At 39.3% G+C, this 15,152-nt stretch overlaps 1 protein-coding gene across 6 annotated transcripts in view; it reads left to right on the forward strand.

The window, feature by feature from the left end:
- Positions 1-15,152, forward strand: part of atp10d (ATPase phospholipid transporting 10D) — a 48,152-nt gene that overhangs the window by 26,037 nt on the left and 6,963 nt on the right. For 4 of the 6 annotated variants that reach the window (XM_017464194.3, XM_017464198.3, XM_017464193.3 and 1 more), the window contains 12 exons: positions 539-735; positions 840-1,016; positions 1,234-1,804; positions 2,728-2,825; positions 3,039-3,165; positions 4,751-4,935; positions 5,058-5,352; positions 5,988-6,064; positions 8,252-8,377; positions 8,490-8,690; positions 10,352-10,432; positions 13,669-13,773. In XM_017464194.3, the coding sequence (XP_017319683.1) occupies positions 539-735; positions 840-1,016; positions 1,234-1,804; positions 2,728-2,825; positions 3,039-3,165; positions 4,751-4,935; positions 5,058-5,352; positions 5,988-6,064; positions 8,252-8,377; positions 8,490-8,690; positions 10,352-10,432; positions 13,669-13,773 (2,240 nt within the window). Of the gene's footprint in view, positions 1-538; positions 736-839; positions 1,017-1,233; positions 1,805-2,727; positions 2,826-3,038; positions 3,166-4,750; positions 4,936-5,057; positions 5,353-5,987; positions 6,065-8,251; positions 8,378-8,489; positions 8,691-9,332; positions 9,993-10,351; positions 10,433-13,668; positions 13,774-15,152 lie in introns of those variants that run through there. The other 2 variants (XM_017464196.3, XM_053679629.1) reach the window with 2 other exon arrangements.

Here is a 15,152-nt window from a genome sequence, read left to right on the forward strand (position 1 = left end):
AAATGCCATGTTGTTGAGAGAGGTCAAAAGAGAATGGCCAGACTGTTTTAAGCTGACAAGAAGGCCACAGTAGCTCAAATATCTATTCCTTACAGGCGCGGTGAGCAGAAAATCATCTCCAAGCACAACATCATGAACCATGAGGCAGATGGGCTACAACTGTCTTGTCAGCCAAGGAGAGTAATCAGTGGCTACAAACCAAAACTGGACATGTGGTCTTTTTCCAATCAGGCACCATTATGTGTAAACACTAGAGACAGTTGTGTTTGAACTCTTAGGAGATTAACAGTTTCTGAAATGCTCAAAAATGGACAAAGTCATCGAGGCTGAAGCTCTTGACCCTTATCTGCATTTTTTTCTGCACTGCACCACTGCAACATGATTGGCTGTTCAGATAACTGCATGAATGAACAGGGGTACGGGTGTTCCTATTAAATTAACTCTGGGAGTCCAGTAGTCTGTATTGTGAATTAGGCCCTGAAGAATGAATCTTAATTGAACTGTGCGTGCACGTGTGCTTTCTGTGTGTGTCTTCCAGCACAAGCTATGGAGCAGTATGAGGAGCAGGTTGCTGGCCGACCTGAGCGCACACTCGCACTGCGTTCTAGCTCCAGGAAGTCTCTCAGCTGCAACCGCAGTTCCTTATCCCTCAACACCCTCACTGCTGCTTCTGACACACACTCGCCACATAGCACACTCCATCATCACGTAGCTGGGGCTTTTAGCAGCGCCATGGTAAGTACTGGAAAACTGAAACAGAAGCAACACATCTTTTTTTTTTTTCACGTGTGTTTGATTGTGTTGCTATTTGAATATGATTTCATATAAATCTTTCTCAGGAGTGTGCAGTGATTCCAGATGTGAAGCTGCATGAAAAGCTGCAAGGGCTTTCATTTCCTCGGTGCTCTTCTATTAAGTATGATACTGCAGAACTCTCACACATCCTAGACTTCTTCCTTGCCCTGGCTGTCTGCAACTCTGTGGTGGTTTCCTCCCCCAGTCAGCCACGTCATGTGGTACGAACCACGTAATACACTTCACAGTACACCTTCTCTATTATTCTCTGGTAAATCACTTCCTCTTGTGTTACCTGTGCCAACAGCTACGGTTTAGCCGTATCATTTACAGATTTACAGAGATTGAGTAATGGTAGTGTTTTTAGTTATTCCATTTAGTGTACATAACTTATAATATGACTTGTGAACTTCAGTTGTGCTTGTGTGATTGCCTTAGGTGAAGACACCAGTGGCTCACACTCCTTTACGCTCTCTGGAGGAGATGAAGACTCTGCTGCAGAAACTGAGTCGCCCTCGCTTTTCACTGTCCCCCACTGAGAACTCTGACAGCCCTTCTGGTAACACCAGGAAGTTATTTTCTCTCAGTCGTCACAGTCACTCTACGCCTCCACATATACCTACGCACTCTCCATCACCCAGCTCTGCCATCACGCCTCAACAGCAGCACCACACAGAGGTCCTCGACCAAGACTACGATGAAGATGATAAAGAAGAAGATAACGATGATAAAGAAGAGGAGTTGCTATATGAGGCAGAGAGCCCAGATGAGGCTGCACTGGTACAGGCTGCGAGGGCGTATGGCTGCACTCTGCTGGGCAGGTCCCCGGAGCAGCTGCTGATTGCCCTGCCAGGCACGGGGCCACTCACTGTGCCGCTGCTTCACCTACTGCCCTTCCACTCTGCCCGCAAGAGAATGTCAGTAGTGGTACGTCATCCACTCACCAGCCAGGTGGTACTCTACACCAAAGGAGCTGACAATGTCATTATGGAACTGGCTGGGACATCAGGTGTGTGATTCCATCAGTCTTTCTGTGCCAGTGTCTATGGGTGTCTCCAGTCAGTAATCAGCATTGACTGAGAATCTTTCTGAACTAGCTGTTAGTTACTGATTGAAACATGAATTGTACAGTATAGTGCTTTACACTCCATGTGGTAGCTCTATTACAGGAACTCCCACCCTTCAATAAAAAGAACTTGGTAAAGATGGTTAAATTAAAAATAAAATAAATTGTCTATCTCTGTGACCGTCCTTACTGATTTTTCACCAGTGTTATCCTTTAACTTTCTAATAAATGTTAATCTATTACTCTTACCAAAATTAAGATAATATACAGAATATATGAGTTATTGTGGATTAGCTACATGAAGGTATTTGTGAAAGCAGCGGTTTGGGATTGATTCTCTGGACTGATCATGATGTATACTGATGAATCACTGATGATGGTCAAGAAGGCTGGTGTCAAGCCTTTTCGCAACTTTTTAGGAGAAACAACTTTACGTTATTGTGCCCAAAGGATGTACTTATGCCATTTCTTTAGATATTAAACATTATTTCAAATCCATGTTTGAAACCTCAATTTATCTGTGTTGGGTTTACGTGTCTCCTCATTCAAGTTGATAGGCAATTGGTCTTTTATAATTGGACATGACTGCTCAAGAGAGTTGCCAAGATGGCGGCAACAACAAAGTTGTTTATTACTAAGAAGTTGAGCAAATGCTTGACAACGCCAACTGTATTTACCGTCATCAGTGATCATCATGATTATCAGAGAAGAGAGTAGTCTTAATTGCAAAATGTCTGCATTCACTGAAAGAACTTATAGACCATTGTTTAGTACTGCAGCATGGGCTTTTTTATAATGCTAACATAATGTTAATACAGTACTCTTGGGGCTGTTGTGACACTGTTTGAATGATGTGTGTTTTCCAGACAATGGTGATAATTCTAGAGAGATCATGAAGCGAACACAGCAACACCTAGATGACTATGCCAAGGAAGGCCTGCGAACACTCTGTGTTGCAAAAAGAGTATGTATTCTACTTTTTTCACTTCCCCTCTCCACTACTTTGAATGGCCAGCACTTTAAAAAAAATGGGAACTGAGATTCACGGTTTGGTGTTTAGTCACAATTGATCTAAAAATTTTACCTTTTAATTGTGTTAAAAACTGGTTTTGGAGAATATATTCCCTTTTCTTTGTTCCTGTTCTCAGTAATATGGAAGTTTGTTGTCGATTGGCAGGTCCTGCAGGAGGCGGAGTATAAGGCATGGCTAACTGAACATACTGTTGCTGAAACCAGTATTGAAAACAGGGAAGAACTACTTTTAGAATCCGCTCAGAGATTGGAAACTAACCTTACATTATTAGGTAAGGCACTGAAGTGATTTCATTAAAAAAAAAAAAAAAAAGGCTGAAAAGGACTTTCTTAACCTCTTTTTCGTCTTTCCGTTACTAAACCTGTAAATAATAAGGTTAAATATGGGCTCAGTTATTTTCAACACTTTGTGTTATATTTTATAAATACCACCTTATTGCCCACAAGCTGTCAATTGCCTGCCAGTACAGAAAGCTCCACCTCTAGCAGTATTGTTCAGATGAAAACTTTGTGCCAGATTATGTAGGCTGTCTTAGCCTTCTGTTTTGGAACATGTCTTTGGAGGGAAAACTGAAGAAAAAGGATGCAATTGTTGTTTTTTTTATGCGTCTAACTCAGTGTTTCTTAATTTTGGGTCATGTAGTACCACTAGGGGGCGTGGTGGCTTAGTGGTTAGCACGTTTGCCTCACACCTCCGGAGTTGGGGGTTCAAATCCCACTCTGTGTGCGCCCCGTGTGCGTGGAGTGTACATGTTCTTCCTGTGCGTTTGGGATTTCCTCCGGGTACTCCCGTTTCCTCCCCAGTTCAAAAACATGCGTTGTAGGCTGATTTCAGAATTGTCTGTGTGAAAGGGTGTGAAATTGTGCCCTGTGAAGGATTGGCACCCCATGCCCCGAGATCCCTGTGATAGGCTCCAGGCTCCCACATGACCCTGTGTAGGATAAGTGGTACGGAGGATGGATGGAGTACCACTGCCATACAGTAGACCACACAAACTCACAGAGCAGGGCTGTCAAGTGTTGAAGTGCATAGTGTGTCAAAATCGCCTATCTTCTGTTGTATCACTCATTACAGAGATTTTAAACTCTCTGTGAGCAACATCAGCACAGGCAGTGTGTGTCAGGAACTTCATGAAACGGGTTTCCATGGCCAAGCAGCAGCACACAAGCCTAAGATTGGTGTAAAGCATGCCACCACTGGACCGTGTTCTCTGGAGTGATGAATCACACTTCACTATAAGGCAGTCTAGTCTGGTGGATGCATTTGGGCTTGGCAGATGCCAGGAAAATGCTACCTACCAGAATGCATAATGCCAACATTAAAGTTTGGTGGAGGTGGGATAATGGTCTGGGGCTGATTTTCAGGTTTGGGTTTGAGTTCCTTTGAAGGTTAATGTTAATGCTACGGCATGCAGAAACATTTTAGACAAGTGTACGCTCTCAATTTTGCGGCAGTAGTTTCCTGTTCCAGCGAGACTGTACCCATGTGTACAAAGCAAGTTCCATAAAGACACAACTTTGATGAATTTGGTGTGGAGGAACTCGAGTAACCTGCCTCAATGACTCACAAATGCTCTTTTGACTAAATGAGCACAAATTCCCACAGACCCATGACAAAATCTTGTAGAAAGCCCTCCCAGAAGAGCAAAGGCTGTTATAGCCACATAGGGGTGGCCAATTAATGCCCATGGTTTTAGAATGGGAATGTCCACTAAGCTCATATAGATGTAATGGTCAGGTGTCTGCATACTTTTGGCCATATAATGTATAAGATTATACTTGTAATTGAAATGGCTGTTATTTCTTAAATAATTTTTTTTTTACTTCTGGCACCATCACAAACCTTTCTGTCTTCAGGGGCGACAGGTATAGTGGATCGATTACAGGAAGATGTTCCAGAGACCATTGAAGCTTTACAGAAGGCAGGGATTAAAGTATGGGTGCTCACAGGGGACAAACAGGAGACCGCCATTAACATTGCATGTGCCTGTAAACTCTTACAAGCAACTGACCAGTTACTTACTGCCAACTGTGACAGCAAGGTGAGACAATAATTAGATCTCTTGAGTATTCAAAAAGTATGCAGTTTGTTCAGCTTACTAAATTTCCTTTATGAACATAACTATAGTGTAAATATCTTGTGTATGTGTGTTTCCTCTCACAGGAAGCATGTGAAGCCCGGCTTTTAGAACTCCAGCAGGAGATCAAAGTCGCTAAAGACAACAGGTTGTCTGATTTTGATTTTGCTATGTCTCAGGATGATGCTGGCATCTCCGGCTTTACACTAGTGATTGATGGCCGTACGTTAGACTTTGCCCTGCAGAAGGAGTTACAGAAAGTATTCCTGGATGTAACAGTCAGCTGCCGATCGGTCATATGCTGTAGATCTACCCCCCTGCAAAAGAGCCAAGTAGTTCGACTTGTTGGTGACTCACTGGGGGTCATGACCCTCGCTATAGGTCAGTGTGTGTTCCATGAAAGTGTTGTACTAATTGGTTTGACTATTTAAGTTAGAGTACAGGTGCAGCCACAGTGTGTTTCTTGAATTTTTTTTCGGAGACCACACTGCTATCTCCATGATCATGTCATGAGTATTAAACTGAAATGCACTATATGGTTTGTGTTTATATGATTTGTAGACACCAGACCATCACACCCATATGTGGGTCTTCCCAAAACTGTTGCCACAGTGAAAAGTTGGAAGCACTCTTTGTATATGGATGTCTTTGTATGCTGTAGCATCACATTTTCCCTTGAAGGTTATTTATAGCAGCAAAGTGGGGACTAAATCTGGAAGGGGATGAAGGTGTGATGGTCAAGTGTCCACAAACCTTTGGCCATATAGTTTATTTTAATCACAATTTTAGCAGTGTTTGTTGTTTATAAAACTAAAGTACATAATCCCAGTCAGTACAATGTTGCACCAGGCAATGCTGTGAATATTGGATATGCATTTATTCATTCCTTGAAGATTAATAATAAGTTAACAGAAAATGGACATTACCGTGTATTTCATTGCATCTGAAATATCAGATTGTGTTTGTGTGTCAATTGCTGTAATGTGCTAAATCGTGTGTGTGTGTGTGGTATACAGGTGATGGAGCAAATGATGTCAGTATGATTCAGGTGGCAGAAGTGGGTGTTGGGATCTCAGGTCAGGAAGGCATGCAGGTATGCTTGTTCACGCCTCCCATTCTTCTTTTTTTCTCTATGCTCTCCTGTGCTCTAGTTACAGGAGTTACTGGGGAGTCAGATTTCAGCATTGATCTCAATATAGAGGCGACATCTGTATAACCTCTGGAGACTTGAAATTGATACACACTATGCTTGTCGGTAATGGAAACAGCTTCCCACTCAGGTCCAAACTCATAAATCCTTTAGTCGTGAGCTTATCAGACTGCTCCTTGGACAGCTTATGAATCATTGATAGGAGTGGAATGTGTGTATGTGTGTGTGTGTGTGTGTGTGTGTGTGTGTGTGTGTGTGTGTGTGTGTGAGAGTGTGTCTTTAGTATTGAAGAAGCACTGGTCCATTGTTTAAGGATATTCTAAATTTTTTATTTGTTAGGACGTTAGGATTAGGTTACTGTCATAATGTAAATTAGGAATCATTTTGTGCTTTACTGCTTCTGCCAGTTGCACATGTATATCTAATAATGTGAAATAATATAATATAATGATATAAATGATGACTTGGTTGTGTAGGTGAAAGGAAGTAAAATTATTTAAGATTGGTCCAGATTTCTCCCCACAAGTTTTGATGAACAAATCTTGATTGTTTTGGTGTATTTCCTTAATTGGCTACTGTTATATACATCTCTGAAAATCAGTGTCAGTTGATACACTCCAAAATTAAAAGTACAGCAAAGTTGCTTATTTTAGTAAATGGACTCCTTTTTGAATTTTGAGTCAGACTAAGATTCAGACACACCATTTGCGATCCCCAGTGGAGGACTGATTAACAGCGAAGTATACACAATTACTAGCATAAACAGAGTAGGGGAGGTTTCCAGGTCTCCAGGTTTCTTCTTCATGCAGATTCAACCACTCTTCTGGCATTCTTTGTAGTGGTTTAAATTGTACTCCTAGGCCATTTAAATCATTTTCTTATGTATCAAAAAAAGAAAATTTGTTCTACAGTACAATTCATTTGAATAGTTTAAAATCAAATATTCAAGGGTACATTAAAACACTGTAACATTAGAATGCGTTTTCCATTTCTTGTACATCTTCATAAATAGAAAAGAAACAGTCAGTACGTTTACATGGACGACAAAATTCCGATATTAACCCGATTAAGACAATACTCTGATTAAGAAACTACCCTGTAAACAGCGATTATTGATTACCTTAATCCGGCTAAAGTCGAAGTAAACACAAGTCGAATTAAGACATGTGGAGTATTCCTATTTTTGTTGCATTATCGACGTGTATTACAGACATGTACACACCTTAATCACACTATTAACATCGTGTGAGAGTTTTCACCACATTTTGCGACAGGACACACACAGGCATACTTACTGACTATATAGTAGGTAAGTACACGGTTTCGGACGCAGCCCATTTTTTCAAGTAGTCATCTATTAGCACGTATAGCATGACAAATAATTAACTGCACTTGAAGCTGTAAGGGAAATTACTCTTTTTCATTCTCACGTGAGGATAATGCCTAAGAAGGCCATGTCATGTTACTGAGATCAGTAGAGAATGTTTATCTGCTTACAGAGACATATTCTTCTGTTCAAGGTTCGACTAAACATCTTCCAAGATCCTAAAACAAAGCCTGTTTGAACTGCCTCAAACTGCTTCTTATTGGTACACAGAATTATGTCATGCTCTTTGTTTCATATATATAGTAGTGGTTTAGTACAAGGACTCCAGAGCACTCTCATTATTCTATCCTGCTTTATTCTATCCTGTATTAACCATCTTTCTGTAATAAACCTTTTTTCCTTCAGAGGACGAGTCTGCGAGTGTTGTCTAATTTCCACGACAAAGCTTTCGTAAAATTGAAAATGAAAAACCCAAAACTGTATTCGGTACCATAACGAAGACTAACTGTATGTTGATACATGAAATTCTGGAGGGAACGTCGGACAGCGTGGCGTGGGGACGATGTGTGACTTTAATCGATCTATGTTCTATAACATGTAAAACAGGAACATGAAAGGAGTATTCTAAACGTGACTCATGTAAACACCTTAATCACAATATTGTCTTATTCAGAATAAGGTCATTAGATTACTTCCGTCCATGTAAACGTAGTCAATATGAATGAGTGTGCATTACCTACTGAATGTTTGTATAGAGTAAGTAATGGAACATTATGTGCCTGGTTCTGTTATGTGCTCTCAAGGCTGTGATGTCCAGTGATTTTGCCATCTCCAGATTTAAATATCTGAGAAAACTCTTGCTGGTTCATGGGCACTGGTGCTACACACGACTAGCTAACATGATCCTGTACTTCTTTTATAAGAATGTTGTGAGTATCAACTAACACACGTACACGCAGATTTTTCTAGTAGAACAGAACATAAAACCGCTTTTTAAACGTAAAGCAATGATTAATTAAATTCTGTACTTTCTCTCTGTAGATGTTTGTGAATCTGCTGTTCTGGTTCCAGTTATTCTGTGGTTTCTCAGGAAGCACTATGAGTAATTCTTGGGTGCTCATCTTCTTTAACCTGCTGTTTACGTCAATTCCACCGCTGCTGTATGGCGTGCTGGATAAAGACGTGTCTTCTGACACACTCCTGTCCCTGCCACAGCTTTATAAAGCTGGACAGAACTCTCAGGTGGGGAAGTACCCTGGCAGTCATCTTGCTGATCTGCTGCTACACTCTTTATGCTTTTGTTCAATGCAGCATTTTAGATGTAGGGATTGTTTTCTGGCCACTCACGTTGCAATTGACTTTTTTTTTTCTATCTTTTTATTCAGGTTGGATGAATATGTTGAGACTGAAAATTATTTGAATGTCCCTTAGTTTTCATATACAATGATGCTTAAAAGTTTGTGAGATTTTCTATATATCTGCATAAATATGACCTAAAACATCATCAGATTTTCACACAAGTCCAAAAAGTAGACAAAGAGAACCCGATTAAACAAACAAGACAAAAATATTATACTTGCTCATTCATTTATCCAATATTACATATCAATAATAGGGATGCACCAAATGTTCGGCAACCGAAATTATTCGGCCGAAAATAGCAAAAAAAAAAAAAAAAAAGCATTTTCGGTGTTCGGCCGAATAAGTGAAAATGCCGAATAGATTTGACCGAACAATGACGTGTTTGATGATGCGTCCAAATAGCCTAGCAACCAGACTGAGATGCGTGAATGTCACGACCTCGATGAGGGGGCGCCCGCATGCACGAGCTACGTGCACGTGCTACGTGCTCTTCGGATGTTTACTTTTTTGTTTCTGTTCCAGAGTATTCTGTCACGTCGCGAGATGTAAGGGGGTGGAGTACGGAAGCAGGTAAAGATGTATTTATTTAAGGGCAGGCGGAGAAAATTCAAATCGTAATTCAAAAAACGTAGTCAAGACAGGCAAAGGGAACCAGAGTCGCGGTCACAGAAAACAGGGTCAAAACAAGAAACATGAACTACTACTATGGACTGGGAGCGGAAAAACCAACAGGGACTAAATGAACTAATCTATAGTTTAAACTAACTAAATCTATCAAGGGACATCTATATCTAACTATACTATATCCACTATAATACTCCTCGAGGTGTACAGGGACGCGAGCGGTATATATCCCCAATATCGTCAGCCGTATAGAACCGAATAGAACCATTTTTTGCACTCTTGTCAATGCAATTTTTAATGCACTTTTTTGTTGTAGTCTACAGAGTGTTCCATTCTTTCAGCAGTCAGTTATAGGCCTAACCTAGGCTATTCAAGGGGTGCTCAAAGATGACCACATCAAAATATTTTTATTTTACTCATTTATTTATTTAAAGTTATATTGTGCCTTGTTGGTAGCCTATGCCTGCTGGAATGAAAAAAAAATGTTCAGTGTTAAATAAATATTTCGAAATTGTAGTTTTTGTAATTGATTTTTTTCTTTGAAAAGCAAGACAAAATAGTAAAAAGCACATTTTGACTATTTAATTCATGCAGTGGTGAAAAAAATGGCAAAATAAATGGGAAAAAATGCCAAAAAAACGCGTTCAGTTTCGGCTTTCGGCCAAGTTTTTCATCATATTCGGTTTCGGCTTCGGCCAATAATTTTCATTTCGGTGCATCCCTAATCAATATTATTATATTTATGCAGACACATTGAAAATACTAAAGGCTTCACAAACCTTCCGTGTAATAAAACCATTATTAATCACTCTATCCTACCTTGAAGCTCTGAAATCATACAACCTTTATCTTTATCAGTTAACCTTTTTTTTCTGTTTTGGGTTTACAATATGCTCATGTCTCCTCTTTGCTTGCAGGCCTACCTTCCCTCCACCTTCTGGCTGAACATGGTGGATGCTTTTTACCAAAGCCTGGTCTGCTTCTTTATTCCATATTGTGTGAGTTCATCTTGACGTCCACTACACTGTCTACATATTTTCATAACAGTCTTCTTTGCAAATTTTAACTCACCTCTGTAAATATTTGAATGTATACAATCATGTGAAAAAAAAATAAGAATACACCATGGAAATCGTTGGCTTTTTTGATATATTTGGACAAGCAAACATTTGATCCTCTTTGAAACAGTGCCTGTTAATAACGTTGATATACTTGAACAAAACAACAAGGAAAATTAGCTTTTAAAATTATTTATTCAACAGATGAATAGATGTGATATTTTTCTGTGGAAAAAGTAAGTACACCCTTGGCCTCAGAAACTAGTGGATGCCCTCTTTAGCAGAAATAACCTCTTGTTGGTGTTTTGCATAATTGTCCACCAGGCTGCTGGATTCATTTGACCACTGTTCCAAGCAATATTCTTTCAGATGTTTGAGGATTTCCTTGCATCTACTGCCTGTTTCAACGCCCCCCAACAAACAGCCACCCCCACCCCCGCCTTAACAATGGGATTCAAATCCAGCCTTTGACTTGGCCATTCCATGACCCTCCATTCCTTCTTTTTGAGCCATTCCTTGGTGGATTTGCTAGTGTTCTTAGGATCATTATAATGCTGAAAGGTCCACTTTCAGTTCAACTTCAACTTTTGGACAGATGGCCTCACATTATCATCAAGCACTCTTTGATATGATGCATAATTCATAGTCGAATCAATGAATGCAAGCTGTCCAGTCCCTGCGGCAACAAAGCAACCCCAAACCATAACATTTCCAGCATTGTGCTTCACAGTTGGTATGAGGTGCTTCTCCTGAAAAGCTGTCTTTGGTCAGTACCAAACATATCTTCTGTTACTGTGGCCAAACAACTCTAACTTTAATTCATCTGTCCAGAGCACATTATTCCAAAAGGTCTGGTCTTTGCCTATATGCTGATTAGCAAACTGTATTCTTGCTCTAATGTTTATACAGCAAAGGCTTTTTCCTGGCATGCCTCCCACGCAGGTCAGGTCAAAAATCTCTTTCTGATCGTAGAAGCATGCACTTTGACACCAACAGTTGCAAGACTTACTATCAGATCCTGTGATTAATTTTGGGGATTCTTGGAGACTTCTTTGTGCATCAGATGGTCTGCTCTTGGGCTGAATTTGCTGGGACGGCCAGTCCTGGATAAATTGACAGTCATTTGAAATCTATGCCATTTGTAGATGATTTTCCTTAGAGTGGAACAATGAATTTCAAATAATTTGGAGATCTTTTAAAATCCCTTGCCAGACTCATGCATCCACAGCCTTTTTTTCTGAAGGCTTTACAGAACTCTTTAGATCTTGGCATGATGGCACCACACACCTCAATAGCAAAGGGAACTACAGACACTAGATATGAGAGGGGTGAAAATAAGACCGGTTCCACCTGCACTAACTAAGCAGGTTCTAATCACTGGCACCCAGTCTTCAACACCTGATTCTAATTTTATGGATTTGAAGGCTTGATAAATGTAGGGGTGTACTTACTTTTTCCATGCAACTGATCTGTTTTTTTTTTTTGTTGTTGTTAATTTAAATTGTGAAAATTACTACAAAATGTAAATTTTATGTCATTTGATATCATGTATCACCTTTGTTTATAGGCACTGTTTCAAAGAGGATCAAATGTTTCCTTGTCCAAATATGTAAAAAGAAAAAAAAAAAAAAAGCAACCAAAAAAAAAAATTTCTATGAGGTGTACGTATTTCTTCACATGACTGTATCAGAATAACTCAACAACAAATCTTAATTTAAGGCTGTCCATTTCCTGGCCAAGTGTGTGTCAGTTTCCCATCATTTAAAACTACTACTGAAAGTAGAAGTAGTTCTCTAGAGCTCATCAGGTGGGACGTAATGATAGACATCACACCCATATGTGTTCGTTGAACATATTATTATTATTATTATTATTATTATTATTATTAACACATTTATTCCCTTTTTGCTGCTATAATAACCACTACTCTTCTGGGAAGGCTTTCCATTAGATTTTGGAGCGTGGCTCTTGCCCATTCAGGCACAAAAGCAATAGTATAGTTAGGCACTGATGTTGGGTGAAGAGGCCGGGGGCACAGTTAGAGTTCCAGTTCAAGCCATGGTGTTCAGTGGGGTTGAGGTCAGGACTGTGTGCATGACACTCAAGTTCTTCCACACCAACCTTGGCAAACCATGTCTTCATGAACCTTTCTTTGAGCACATGGCATTGTCATGTTGGAACAAGTTTGGGCCCCTTATTTACGCTGACTGGAAATTGTAATACTACAGCATACAAGGATTTCATATACAATTCTGTGCTTCCAACTTTGTGCCAAAGTTTTGGGGAAGAACCACTTATGGGTGTGATGGTCAGCTGTGCACAAACTTTTTTAAAATTTTAAAACTAGCAGAGCTGGAAGAAGAAGTATGTTTTGCTCCCACAAAAAGTGAGGAAAATGGTTAGAGAGGCAAGAAAGGATCATGGTAGAAAATTTGCGGAGGAATAGCATAGCATGTCATGCCAATATGCTAACACTCCATGCCAGCTCTGTGCATGGTGTGCCAGAAGAAAGCCTGGGTTTTGGTGTAAACAGACAGATGGTTATGCATGGGTAAAACACAACAAATTAATTGAACTGTGAAGTGCATGTTTGTTTATGTTTTGGTATACATCATTTTAAGTATACCACCAGATTTTGTAAAATACTATTCCAAAAATAAAAACATCATAAAAGTAGAAATAAGAAGTTCAAATGTGTGAGAGACATGCCACAGTGTGAAGTAATGACCGTGGCTGAACCTCAAATTATGTGCTGTGCATGAGGACAAATGTGCACATCATAAATTTAATTCAGTAAAGGAAACTTTGACAAAAAGTCACTACACTTCTGATGTTTTTTGTGTCATAGAGAAGTGACTCCAGTCAGAAACATCAATCTGTAAGATTCAGTGAAAATCATGTTAGAACAATCAGTGATCTGCACTGTTTCAATGAGCCCCACTCATGTCAAGAGGTATAACCAAATTCAGCAGGAGTAGTTGAGTACAGCATGGATCGTCTATAGGTGGAAATAGCAACAAAATGCAGGATGAGATAAGTTGTGTTGCACTGTCTGGTGGAAAAATGGGATTAGTTACTGACCATGTTTTCTCATCAATTTATTGCCAGGTACAGTATTTGTTATAACACATGATGTTAATATTTTTATTTATTTATGTGTTGTGTGTCTTTATCAGACGTACGCAGGTTCAGACATTGATCTGTTCTCTTTTGGTTCTCCAATCAATGGTTCAGCTCTTCTCATCATCCTTCTGCACCAGGTCATAGAGAGTCACACACTGGTGAGCCACTCAAATATATTGTAGAATCGATCAAAATGATTCTTTAATGGATTACATTATTTTTAATGGCAAGTGTATAATCTATATGCATTCCTCCTGTCACCAAATTATACCATATTCTCTGCACAGAGATAAAAGTAGGGCATTTGTAATGCTGGTTAATTGTGTGTGTGTGTGTGTGTGTGTATATATATATGTGTGTGTGTGTGTGTATATATATATATATATATATATATATATATATATATATATATATATATATATATATATATATATATATATATATATATATGTGTATGTGTTTAGTACTATATATATGCTACTAATATACATATTTATATAAAAATTTATATATTGTGTGTATATATATATATATATATATATATATATATATATATATATATATATATATATATATAAATTTTGATATAAATATGTATATTAGTAGCATGGGTGACATTTGGCTCTTGAGTTGGGGGGGCAAGAAAAAAATTAAGAGTCTTTTTGTACCTGTCTCAGCAAAATATTCGCAGAAATTTTACGAATTTAAGTATCAAAACAACAGCATACCTTAGTGAAGAGCTAAACGGCGACCACCAGGCATGGCATCAAAGCAATTAATTGTTTTATCCAAATCCACATGAATGGCCTGTTCAATGTTTAGTACTGCAATGTCCGAGAGTCTCTCATGTATGGTGTTTCTCATATATGTTTTCAGTCGACACAAGCAAGAAAAATTTCTTTCACACGATGCAGTGTTCATTGGCACAATCAAGAATAACTTAAAAAGGTTGCCAACGTTTAAAAGACTGTGGACTAGCTTTGACTCTCTGAACAGTGACAGTCGTTGTTCAAAACTCGCTTCCCCAGTTGACATAGCGTTGAAAAGTGACAATTCTTCATTCATCTCCTCTTCTGGAAATCCATAGTGATGAAAAAGAAATGTCAGGTCCTCTTCGGTGTCCGTATTAGAGCTGAGGAAGTGCAGTCAAAGTGTTAATGTAATTTTCCTGAAATCGCTGCAATTCCTTGTAATAGCCCTGAGCTGAGGCTGAATTCAGTCAAGGCACCGTAGCTTGGGTTGTTCTCTTCCATGGACTTTGCGGGCTGCAGTAATTGTTCTTTTCGCACAACTCGACTGTGAACTCCCAAACTCTGAAAGAGGTGATCAGTTCTCATTGCTAAAAGAGCAGAGATTGTGAAATATGCTAGGCTTTTTACACTGGCATAATGTAAGGTGGATGACTATAACACTTTGCACTGTACATTGCACTGTATGAGAATTCGTCGCATCAAAATGCAAGGGTACAAAAAGTGAAAACCCGTCACAGATATCAGCAAACTACTTGCCTGTCCCCCGACTCGCACACCATTTTCAG

This window comes from Ictalurus punctatus, chromosome 3 (genome assembly GCF_001660625.3).
Source record: "Ictalurus punctatus breed USDA103 chromosome 3, Coco_2.0, whole genome shotgun sequence".
Lineage (NCBI taxonomy): Eukaryota > Metazoa > Chordata > Actinopteri > Siluriformes > Ictaluridae > Ictalurus > Ictalurus punctatus.